General features: G+C 46.3%; 1 protein-coding gene across 1 annotated transcript in view; it reads right to left on the bottom strand.

Annotated features, from left to right (window-relative positions):
- TBXAS1 (thromboxane A synthase 1) overlaps nucleotides 1-12,531 on the bottom strand; it is a 126,291-nt gene that overhangs the window by 92,577 nt on the left and 21,183 nt on the right. The window contains exons 2-3 of the mRNA XM_060196684.1: nucleotides 6,998-7,091; nucleotides 4,812-4,864 (exon numbers count right to left, since the gene is read on the bottom strand). Coding sequence (XP_060052667.1) covers nucleotides 4,812-4,864; nucleotides 6,998-7,091 — 147 coding nt within the window. The remainder of the gene's footprint in view (nucleotides 1-4,811; nucleotides 4,865-6,997; nucleotides 7,092-12,531) is intronic.

Below are 12,531 nucleotides of genomic sequence, written 5' to 3'. Positions count from 1 at the left end.
AGGACCCAGGTTCAAGCCCCTAATCCACAGTGGTGGGAGGACAGCTTCATGAGTTTTGAAGCAGTGTTGCAAGTCTGTCTCTCTCTCTTCTCCTTTCTACTCCCCCCTTCCTTTTCAATTTCTCTCTGTTTCTACCCAATAAATTGACTAAAAAACTTGATAAAAAGAAAGGTGTTTTCCTCTTTCTAGGTGTCACCTAGTCAGACATGCACCTGCCCAGGTACAGAGCTCTGGAGTTGAGCTCCACACCACATGCAAGCACCACAGCACTTAGGGAAGCTCCAGGGATGGTGGAGAGATGCCGTGGTGCTTCTCCCTTCCTGTCTCCCAGTCTCATTTGCCATTGGGGGGGGGGAAGATCTTCTGTATCCTGATGGGGCTGAATCATCAGTTTGTAGTTATGTAATTTCGTTCTAGAAAGAACTTCTGATGTCATCTGGCCCTCAGCTTTTCATACTGTTCATCTTGACTCACTACCAATCACTGATCATGAAATCAATTGGATGGGTTGTGATTAGCTTGTGTTTAGTCTTCTCATCCCTCCTCATAAAATGGGATAGGACACATGATAGAATCAAAATAGATACCTTATAGAGCAATATTTTATTGTGTGAATGAGAGTGTCACTCTGCCACTGATGAGTGTGAGTGTCACTGTTTCTGATGTTCTTTTTTCTTTCTTTTTCTTTTCTTTTTTACACACTGCTTCAAATTGAACCCAGAGCCTCAGGCACACAAGGCATGAGCTCTACCAGTGAGCTGCCTCCCCAGCTGGCCCCATATTACCAAAGTTTTTACTGCTGGTGTCTCCATGTGTAGACCGGACCACAATGGTAGAAACATTATTTACTGAGGCTGATAATTAAAGTGGTATGTTTGATCTAGACCAAATCCCTTCTTTTGCAGCTGAGAAAATCAAGTTCTCTGAGTTGACCTTTTTTCAGATACAGAGAGACACAGAGGGAGAGGGAGAGAGGGCAAGATGTCACAGCACCAGAGCTTCCCCCAGTACAGTGGGGGTTCAAACTTGGGTCAAGTGTATGACAAAGCAGATACACTACCCAGGTGAGCTATCTTACCAGGTATAAATGACATTTTTTCAATGAAGGAACTCAAGGCTCACTGACAGGCAGCCTGAAAGTACATCTGTATAGGGTCCTGGCTCCTGAGACAGAGGAGAGAGAAACAGAGACAGAGATACAGAGACATGGGGGGGAGGGAGGAGGGCACTGAAATTCAGTATAACTTCAGTCAAATCATTTCCTAACGTTCTGATCTTTCACTCAACATAGCTCCTCCCTGGGATCCCCCATCAGTGAGACTATTTGGGCTACTTTAAGCAGTAATAATACTTTTTAGGGGCTGGGACCACAGCACAATGGTTCTGCACAAGACTTCAAGCCTGAGGCTCTGAGGTCCTGCGTTCAACCTCGGTACCACCGTAAGCCAGAGCTGAGCAGTACTCTAGTCTCTCGTCCCTCCTGTATCTCTCTCATAAATGAACATCAAAACAAACCAATTCGTATATGGTCAGGGTGATTGCTCAGCTGGGCACAGCATTTGTGTGCCTAAGGCTCCCAGTTCAATTCCCTGTATGTCATGTGACATAGTGGTGCTATAGTATTGGTTTCTCTCTCTCCCTTCCTCAATCTCTCTCTCTCTCTCTCTCTCTCCCATATGAAATCAATGAAATAAACCTTAAAAGCACTGCTTAGGGCCAGGGAGATAGTGTAGCAGAAATGCATAGCATTTCCATATGAGAGGCTTCAGGTTCAGCCCCCAGCACCACCACATACGAAGGCTAGGCAGTAATCTGGTGATAAATAAATAAATAAATAAATAAATAAATAAATAAATAAATAAATGTTAGGGCTGCAAAGGACCCTGACTGAAAAGTATTTCAACCCTTTCATTTTAAATGTGAGCAACCTGAGTCTCCTCAAGGTTATAAAGTTCATCCTTGGGGAGACGACCTCACCAATGTGTCCCAGAACCTCACCTCTCCAGAGCCCTACTCCAGTCTTAGAAATAAGGGGATTTAAACCTCTATTATTTACTCTATCGAAGTAACTCTTTTATCAGACATATTTCTTTATTGGGTCATACTATTAACCCATGTAAATAGGCAGATGGTGCCTGGTGGTGGGGGGGGAGAACCTGGGGGTATGGATTCACCTGCCAACATCCATGTCCAGCAGAGAAACAATGAAAGAAGCCAGAATTCCCACTTTTGCATTCCAAAATGAATTTTGGTCCATATTCTCAGAGGGGGGAAATGTCAGGGGAAGATGACCAGAGGGCTCTGAACTTCAATTCCATTAGGACCCAGAGAGAGAAGAGAAAAAAAAGAAGGGCACTTGAAGTAATAGGTGTGACTTAGCAAGAGAGGGCAGTACCATAGAAAAAAACAGGAGAATGTGTATACGTATAGATAGTTATAGAATAATAGTTGGCCTATATCTGTGGGCTTGGAGAACTACTGCAGTTTCCAGTGCAGGGAATGGAGATAGAGAACTCTGGTGGTGGGAAAGGTATAGAATTATATCCCTGTTATCTTATAATTTTGTACATCAATATTAAATCACTAATAAAAATTTTAAAAGTTAAAATAAAACACAACAATGCAAATAAAAGAAAAAATTATGGAGTCCAAAGAGGACCTCCTTTTCTGATTTTCCAGCTAAGTCCAGGAGTAGAAAGTCACATTTTAAAAACAACTGGCATTTTATGATGCATCTTTTCTTTTCTTTTTTTTCCCTTTCCTTCAAGAGCAGGAAAGGCTTTGTCTGTAGGAGTCACGCTATCACATTTCTTCCATCCTTTTTCACCAGAAATGGGATCTTAGAGCGGTGATAATTCCTACATCTACAACCTCCTGAAAAGCGCTCCCTCTTTTTGATTTTTTATGTTCTTGAAATGCAAAGGAGAAATGGAGCTGACTGAGCTAAAGTTAAGAGGGAAAGTGGATGGAACATGATGATATTGTCAAGGAATCCAAGCCTCTCTCGCCACTGCCAGCACCACCCACCCACCAATTAATACCATGGCCTTTAAAATCTTCAACTGACATTTGCAATGATTTAAAAACCCTCAAGGACTCTCCTTGGAAAATCTGTACCCAGAGTACTCCGGGGAAGGGATTCCTAGAATCTAAGCACACGAGCGTCTTATTCTCATTCTCGTGAAGCTGGAGTCATTCTGACTGAGTCAGTGCTCTGTCTCAGAAAAGTTCAGGCTGGTCCCTGAGGTCTGTTTCAAGCTGACTGCAGAATGAGAATATTGGGAAGGGAGCCGGGTGGAGACTTTTGAAGAAACAGTGGCATAGCACAAGAGTAAAAGAAAGGTAAACAGCCTGCCCCCTTGAGAGTTTCTGGAGCACTCTCACGCTTACAGCAAAAAGCAGTGCATTAAAAAGAAGCAAGTAATGAGGCCGGGTGGTAGTGCGCCTTGTTAATGCACACATTATCACTGAGCACAAGGACCCAGGTTCAAAGTCTTAGTACTCATCTGCACGGGGGAAGCTTCAGAAGCAATGAAGCAGGGTTGCAGGTGTCCCTTCCTTTCTTCCTTGTACTCTCCCTCTCCCCTCTCAATTTCTTTCTGTCCCACCTAATAAAAGATTAAAAAAGAAAAAGTCGCCACTGGGCCTGGTAGACTCATGTATCCACCATGCCCCATGATAACCCTGGTAGTGGCAATTGAAAACAAACAAACAAAAACCAGGATGCAACAAAGTTAAAAGGGACCTCAGGGGCTCAGTCAGAGCTATCACTGAAAGCCATGCACTGTTCTTCCTGCTGTTCTCTGCAGGACTACACCTCTTAGTTCCATTAGCGCCAGGTCTCTAGGCCCAGTGTGCCTCCCACCTTGACTTCCGGTCCGGCCATGCCATTCAGTCCTGCCAGGAGAGTGCTAACAGACACCTCTGCACCTCTGAATGTGCTCTCTGGTCCCTCTGCCATCACCTAGAGAAACACCTGCCCTGTCTCACCTACTGTTTCAGGAAAGAAGAGAGATAGATGGGGCAGAGACAACTAGCTGAGCCTGGTGGCGATGAACCACCCCCCTCCCTACAGTGGAGCCTGCAGCAGTGGCGGGAAGTCCACTGAGCTGCCCAGCCAAGGGCAGTTCAGAACAACTCCCACCAGCCCCAACACAGGCTAAAAAAAAACTAGTGGCTGCAGTTACAGAGTTACAAAGTGATTCTGTGCAATGGCAGATGCAACAGAGAGCCTGCAGTGGGACATGGCAACACGGAGCTGCCACAGGGTCATGTAGAAAACTACACAGAGGTGAGAAGAACTTGGCCACAACTAAAGGTCTGCTGGGTGCAGCCACTTCCATAAGGAATCGATCCTTACTGCAAATTATTATTATTACTAATTGACATCAGGGTTATTGTTGGGGCTCAGTGCCTACATGACAAATCCACATCTACCGGTGGCCATTTTTTCCTCTTTCTTTCTTTCTTTCTTTCTTTCTTTCTTTCTTTTTATTTCATATGACAGAGATAAATTGAGAGGGGACAGAAAGATAGAAAGGGAGAGAAAAAGAGAGAGAGAGAGAGACCTATGGCACTGCTTCACCACTCATGAAGCTTCCCCCTGGAAGTGGAGACTGGGGGCTTGAACCTGGGTCCTTGCACCTGGTAATGTGTGTGATAAATTAGGTATATCTTTCTCTTTCTGTTATTCTTTCTCAGCTTCTATTTATGAGTTCCATCCTCTGAAGGGAGGCTGGACAATATGCTCTATGCTACACCTGAGGAAGATGGGTCCTGATATTAGGGCAGCTTGGAATGTTCCTACTTACCCACTGAGAGGTCCATATTGATGTCTAAGCTCCAGGTGGGCTTCCCAAAATCCCTGTGGAGACACAGCGTTCAGTCAGCAAGCCATCAAGCCAGACTTCAAGACTCCAAATACACTCAGAAAAAAAAATCAGGAGCAGTGAGAACATAATGACATAAACCAGAAGAGAGAAACCAAGTCATTTCCTTCACTGCCATCTTGGATAGAACTTGAAGGTATAATGTTAAGTGAAATATGAATACGAGATGATCTCAGAGGTGGAACTTAAGAAACCAGGACAGAAAGGGAAAACACAAAGCAAAACGTGGACTGGGTGTGGTGTACTGCACCAAGGCAAAGGACTTCTGGGTAGGGAAGGTAGGGGGGACTTGGTGTGTGTGTGGTGGTGGTGTTGGGGGAGGGGGTTTGAGAATCCTGTGCATGATGGTATAAAGGAGCTTAAATTGGCCAAGAGAATATTTTGCAAACACCTGTCATGGAGAGATGAGAAACTGTACCCACGTGTCAACAATGGTACTGTAAACTGTTAACCCCAGTAAAGTGATTTTAAAAAAAGAGAGGAAGAGGGTCCGGCAGTAACACAGTGGGTTAAGTGCACATGGTGCTGGGGTCCCAACCTGGACTTTATGCAACCCATTCTCTGACCCTTTGTGACACACACTTTAATTTTGTCTGCCTAGTGGTTTGCTGGTGTCTTTCAGCACCTGCATTTCTTTATCTTGGCCCAGGAATCCCACGGAAGGCTGTGATGAGCTAAGTATTTGTGGATTTTAAGTGGTGAACCGGCCATCCCTGAGACAGATGAGAGAAGACAGTATTAGAAACAGGAAATAGCAACACTGAAGAGTGACAAGGGCTGAGGAGGGAGGAGGGACATGAAGAAATAGAAAAGAGAAGGGGAGGAAACAGGACAGAAATAAATAGCTAGTCCTTTTCTATCAGATGCCCAAGGCCAGCCCTTCTGGGGTGGGTGGGAAGGAATCTAGAAAGCTCATCTGAGCACCCAATTTAGCCCTTCCTTCCATTTCTGGGCTCTGTGGCTCTCCCCCCAGGAGTTAGCAGAATAAACTAACTGGTTTCTGAGAAAACCCAATGGGAGGGGAAGACTAGCCTAAAGAGATAGAGCCCTGAGCTGAGTCACCTTCCCTCTGTCTTCTCCCTGAGCTGGCTGCCCTCTGGCAAGCTGTGGCCACTCTCCCAGTGACTCTGGACCACATCTGCCAGGCACACTGGGCTCACTTGGCCTTCCCTGCTCTCCCATGATTACTCACAAGACATGCTATTAGCTCCTCAACTTCCTCCCTGTCCACTCTCCCCAAGTGGGCTGAGCCATCACTTCCTCAACAGCTGAATTCAGTAGACCTTAGCCAAGACCCCTGTTCTTACAGAGTGACCCTCTGCTGCTTGGGAGCTAACCCAGCTCTGAATAAAGCACAATAGCTCTTGGCTTGTCTCTTGGCCTGTCAATCACCTTGCTCACCTTCCTTTATTTCCCTTTTGATAGAGATAGAGAGAAAATGAGAGGGGAAGAGGAGATAGAGATAGACACCCACAGCACTGTTTCACTGCTCATGAAGGTTTTCTCTCCCCTACAAGTGGGGAGAGGGGGCTTGAACTCAGGTCCTTGTATATTATAGCATGTGTTCAACCAGGCACACAAGTACCTGGCCTCTGGTTCCCCAGTCTTTGACTTCTAGCCCCCTAAAGTGTGCCCTGTTTCTACTGTAACTCCAGTTCCATAAACTGCCACTCCCCACCTGGCTGAGTATCCTTGTGTTGGTGTCCATTTCTCCTGCAAGACCCCCTCCTGCAGGAAGTCCTCCAAGATGATTCTAGTCCTGATGGTTAGAATCATCTTGGCTCATCCCCAAGGATGAGTACAGCTACCATCTATGCTGCCCACTTCAGATCTAGGGCACTGTCCACCTGGGGCTGGGCATCATGGGATGTAGGCCACAGAAGGCACAAGTTGCTTCTATGTTTCCACAATCCAGAATCTGGCACATCCAGATCCTCAGTAACTCACAGCCATCAATGGAGGAGCGACAAGGAGCACAGTGTCACCACAAACACTCAATCCAGTGGGTAGGGCTCTCCCCAGGCATGGGTGGCCACCACAGAGGCACTGAAGCAGGGGACATGCCTGTATTGAGCTTAGCAAATCTCACACTGAGAGAAAGGTTTTACCTGGTGGAAAAATGTCAAGTTCCCAATAAATGGAAAAGGCTTGGGGTGTCTGATGCCCAGCTTCTCCAGCCTTGAGAATGCAGATGTCGAATACCTGGGGGAGAGAAGCAAAAGGTGACAGCTTGCAACGCTGACTGCACTTCCTGTTAGGGCCCCGCTCCTGACCCCTTGCCCCATTACACTGCCTCTGTTGGCCTCAACTAAATCAGTGCTCCCTGTGCTACCATGCCAGGTAATGCTGCTACTGCCTCTGTGCTGCAGACTGATTCCAGAGATGTCAATCCTGAGGTGCCAACCTCCCAATTTCTTTTGCCCCGTGAGATCTTTCTTAACACAAGGGACACTACCCAATCCACCTAGGCTCCCACATTTCCCATCAAAATAACGGATCCTAGATATAGGCCTGGGCTTATGGTCCTTTGTACATGAGTTCATACCTCCGTAAATGAGGAGCAATTCTCTCCCTTAAAGTAAGTGCTTAATAGTGCTCTGTGGTTGGATTTAATAAGCTCGGCAACCTAGAAGAGTGGCCTAAAGAAGGCACCAAACTTTCTTCAATCAAGTATTGGTTACTTAGGCCTAGACATTTTCCTCCCCTACTCTTACTTCCCATCACCCATTCAACTACCTATACAAAAGAAATTAAGATTCACTCTTCCATCTTTTCATCTCTCCTAGCAGGCCATGAAGATTATTGTCACCACTTGCCAATCTTTAGAAGTAACACTCTACACGACTGGTCAAGGGATGTTCTGCCAAAATATATATCAAATAAAGGAAAATTGTTGTCTCTAAGATAATCTTTATTACAATTATCAAACACAGAAATGCAAAAGACTTGAGGTTACCTTAGACCCCACTAAATCTAGGTCTGTGTCCTTCCTAACTCAAGGCCGGACTCCGTAAATCTGATGCTGACTTGAATATAACAAATGACATTCAAAGCATTAGCAACCGGGAGAAAGTCTAAGCTTGCCTGACAAAGACTATACAAACTGGAAAAAAGCAAGAGAATGGCTCACTTGGTGACGACCACTTTGGACAATACCAGGCCACCTCATCACCTGGGGTCCTAATCAGGGAATCCTTGGATCCCCCTGTAGATACTATGGGCCTAGATCACTAAGGGATCCTGTTAGGGTCCTCGGGGGGAATGAGCCAGCCAGGTTCCCACTTCTACGTCTGGCCAGTTGGCCACCAGGAGACAGACGGGTGTGTGTCGGGGGGGATCCTCGGGCTAGCAGAGGCAGGAATGAGTTCACTAAGGGTACCATGGCTTACCCTTCCAGCGTACCATGGCAGTGAACGATACACAAACCTCCTTAGGGTACCGTGGCGAAGAACGGGACATTTTATTGACGCAGTTCCAAGTTTATAAAGGGGTAGCTGTGCAGGGGAAGTGGCCAAGCTGGCCAATGAGACCAATATCTCTTTATAAGGGAAACAAGAGCAAGGCAATGAGAAGGTATGGATGGTATGGAAGGTATGCAGGAACGGGGAAATAGAAATATAAGGAAGGCGAAGCCCACCAGAAGGAGGAGGGGTGGGGTGATGCAGCGAGGCTGATAGGAAGGTTGGAGTTCTCCCACGTACTCTGGCCACATCTTGCTAGACCACAAGGCTGACATGCCAAGGGGAGTCTGGTAGACGTAGATGAGCTTCCGGGGGGGGGGGGGTGTCAACCATCCATTCTCAAACACGCATTAGACCCACAGGATCCTTCTGTTGTCATCACTGGTCACTTCCACGGGAATGTCCTCATTAACGGACTCTTTTGTGGGTCTCTCCAGGACCTTACCCTCACTATAAAGTAGCAATGGTAGACTGTCCCACTCTCTGAAGGGAGGCTGGGGCATCCTATCCTGCCACTCGAGGAAGACTGACCCTGAAATGAGTGCAGCTTAGAATGTTCCCAACTGTGACCATGAACTGTGAGCTCAGACTGACAGGGACTCGGAGGTTGTATAGGCTCCTGTGTTAAATATGAATATGCATGGGCCCTGGGTCAGAATGATGGGGTAAATAGTTCATTGTATTTATATATTTTTTCAAGTTTGGAAGCTACTTTCTGCCCTAACCTAGCTTTCAAGTTCTATTCTCCACTCTGACACCATCCTTATAGAATTGTCTATAATTTCTAGTCCACCTCCATGTAAGTTATCAAGTTCAAACAAAGATTACTAAAGTCCTGAAATTCTAGGAATATACCTGAAGTAGACATCCGAGTGTCTTTCCACCCTACATTCCCTGTTTTTATTGGCTCTATTCCTACCCTTTAATCCCTGTTTATTAAGCATTTTGGTCTGCTTTATATCTTACTTCCTTTCAGTCACCAAGTTGCAGATGCTACTATGATTCCATCCTGAACTCCTTAGGCAGATGACCTGAACAATATGTCCCAGAACTTCAACTCTCCAGAACTCACCTTACTAGGGAGAGCTGCACCCTAGAAAGAATTTTGGTGCATACCCCTGGAGGGGGGAAATGTTAGGGGAAGATGACCACATTCCTGGTCAGTGCCACTCTGAGCTTTTACCCCCCCACACCTCTCCCACCCCAAGTTCTGCACTCTACCCACTGAGCAATCTCTTTTCCACTGTTTATATTCTTGGTCCAAAAGGAGCCCTGCACATAATCTGTCCCTCATCACATTCCATGGCCCAGTATGAGAAAATGCAAAAGAGGGCGCAGGGGGCTTCCAGAGCAAAGTGTGGAGCCCAGACCTTATTACCAAACTGCTTACAACCTCTTTAATGCTCTTTCCCAGCCCAGGCAGCAGATTTTCTTAACCAAGAAATCAGGAGATGCAGTACCAAAGACCTCTGAGCCACTTTTCCCAGAAGGCGGCTGTTTGCGCCATGCGGCCTGGCTGCCAAAACACTGGAGTGGGCAGGGCCTTTCCACAGTGTCTGGGGACAGAAGGCTCACACAGTCAGAGTCAGAGTCAGGGCAGGCTTCAAAAAACCCCACAAATGGCCAGAATGCCGAATCCACCAGCCGTGTAGGTCAAAAGTTCAGGGTGTGCAGAATAAAAAGGACAGGTTCCCATAGGATGTTTCACATCCTGTGGAGAGCCACTGGGTCTCGGTTTGGGTCCCTGAAACCTGACTTCCATGAGGGTCCCTGAAACCTGACTTCCACTGCTCTCAGCAGTGCTCCTCAGCATTCCCAAGATGGAAAGTCATTCTCTGACCTTCCTGCCCCCTGTAGGATGAGGACATTCATGCAGCAAGAAAAATAGCTCAGCTGGAACTTTCCTGTCCAGGGTTCCCAGTTCTATCCCCAGTGCCGCAGGCACCCATTTGGTGGTGTTCTGGCCTCTTCTTCCCCACCCCCACTCCATCTCCCTTGCATATGAAATTAGTAAAATAAACCTTCAGGGTCTAAGTGGTGGCACAACCAGTTGAATGCACATATTACCATGTGCAAGGATCTGGGTTCAAGCCCTGAGTCCCCACCTGTAGGGGGGGAAGCTTCAGGAGTGCTGAAGAACAGCTTTAGGTCCTTATCTCTCTTCTCTGCCTTTATCAATTTCTCTCTGTCATATCAAGTAAAATAAATTAAATTAATGAACATTTTTACCACATGCTCACATATTCTGGCAAAGAATGATTTGAATTGATTGTTGCTTTGTGCAGCTCTGAGAACTGGGCCTGTGTTTTGAATGATCACAAGTGTGCTAACTGGGAGATAGCTCAGTGGCAGAGCACAGGTCTTGCATGCCGGAGGCCCCAGGTTCAATCCCAGGGAATGTCACATGGCAGAGCTGAGAAGTGCTCCACTCTCTCTCCCCCATCTTCATAAAGATTAATACATTTCAATAACTGAATAATGTAGCCACAAGAGAGCACTGAACCAGGGCAGAAGGGAAGGTGGGACCCCTCCCCCCCCCCACACACACACCCTTGCCCTCAGGGCATGGTTCTAGCATCTGGTTGCTTTAAGGGCTGATGGGAATTCCCAGGACACCCCCACTTAAGTCCATGTTCAAGTGTAATTAAAACACAGCCAAAAGTCACATGCAAATTACAAGGCCTGGTCACAGCGTCTTTCCTCATTAGTGGGTCCCAAAGATTGAAAGTACAGAGTAGAAAGTTCCTCTAAAAAATCAACCCTTTTCCTTTAAATGGAAAGCCAGACACCCCCCTCTACCCTCCCATCACTTGAGGCTTCCTTAGACACACTCTGATCTGGTCATGAAGTTCATCTCTCCATCTTTTTTTTCTTTTCTTTTCTTTTTTTTTTTTTGTGAATTATTTGCTGAATATAATCTGTAATGGGTAGAAAGAAATCTGGAGATCTTGGGCCACGTAATTACATCTTAATTTTGTAATTAGATGTCTTGATCATCTAATTAAAGGACAAGAACAAGAAGGCTGTGCCTAATTACACATGCTAATTAGCATGCAAGCCCATGGCCTAATTATGGAACGCTACCGAAGGGTCGTTCATGTGTCTCGGCACAGGATTCAGACATTTCCAAGCCCAGGGTGTCCAGAGAGAATGTTCTGGACACCACCACCAGCTCCACTGTGCAGGCTGGGCCTGAGGATAAAGCTTCCACTGGGAGTTGGTCACCTACTGCCATCTGTCCCCAAGACAAAGTAGTCCCTAGATTTATGGGAAAGACAGCAAAGGGGATCTTGTTTGTCTCTGCCCTACTTCCTCCTCTGCACCTAGTTTCATTGTTTCTGGTCCTAGACATCCTGTCCTGCTGTCTGTCTGCCTCACTGGACTCTTAACCCAGAATCCATGGCCCCCTTTGAATTATTTTGAATTATTCTTTGACTTACTATTTGTTCATGATACTATAATATTCCTACTTCTATATGTCTTTAAGTCTCACTGCAGCCACCATCAGAGTATCCACATGTCACCCCACTGTCAAGAAGGCCCAGCTACCCTTCCCCTCACCCTCTGCTCCTTCTGTTCTGGAAATCAATATATTTTCACCAGGGCTAAGAGTTCATTAAGTTTTGCCAATTTGCTGGCTTTTAGTTTTTCATTTCCCACAAACCATCTGGTATATGAGATGACTTTGTCACCCTCTGTCCTTATCAAAGGTAAACTGAGGGATCAGGAGATAACTCGCCCAGTAGGGTGGGAACCTGGATACCACATGAAGGCACCATAGCACTGAGGGAAGCTCTACAGAGGGTGGAGTGATGGTGTGGACTCTCTCTCTCTGTCTCTCTGTCTCTCTCTGGGCAGGGGGCCTTGTCCTTTCTCTTTTATTTTTATTTATTTTTACTTTTTTTTTTCTCTCTCCAGGGTTATCTCTGGGGCTTGGTGCCTGCACTACAAATCCACTGCTCCTGGAGGTCATTTTTTCCCATTTTGTTGTGGTTATTGCTGTGGTTGTTAGATAGGACAAAGAAATCGAGAGAGGAAGGGAAGAAAGAAAAGGGGAGAGAAAGATAGACACCTGCAGACCTGCTTCATCATTTGTGAAGAGGCCCCTCCCCCCACAGGTGGGGGTCCTTATGCTGGTCCTTGTGCTTCATGCCATGTATGCTTAGCCTGCTGCGCCACTG

This window comes from Erinaceus europaeus, chromosome 8 (assembly GCF_950295315.1).
Source record: "Erinaceus europaeus chromosome 8, mEriEur2.1, whole genome shotgun sequence".
In the NCBI taxonomy this organism is placed as follows: domain Eukaryota; kingdom Metazoa; phylum Chordata; class Mammalia; order Eulipotyphla; family Erinaceidae; genus Erinaceus; species Erinaceus europaeus.
This window is presented reverse-complemented; position numbering and strand designations above follow the sequence as displayed.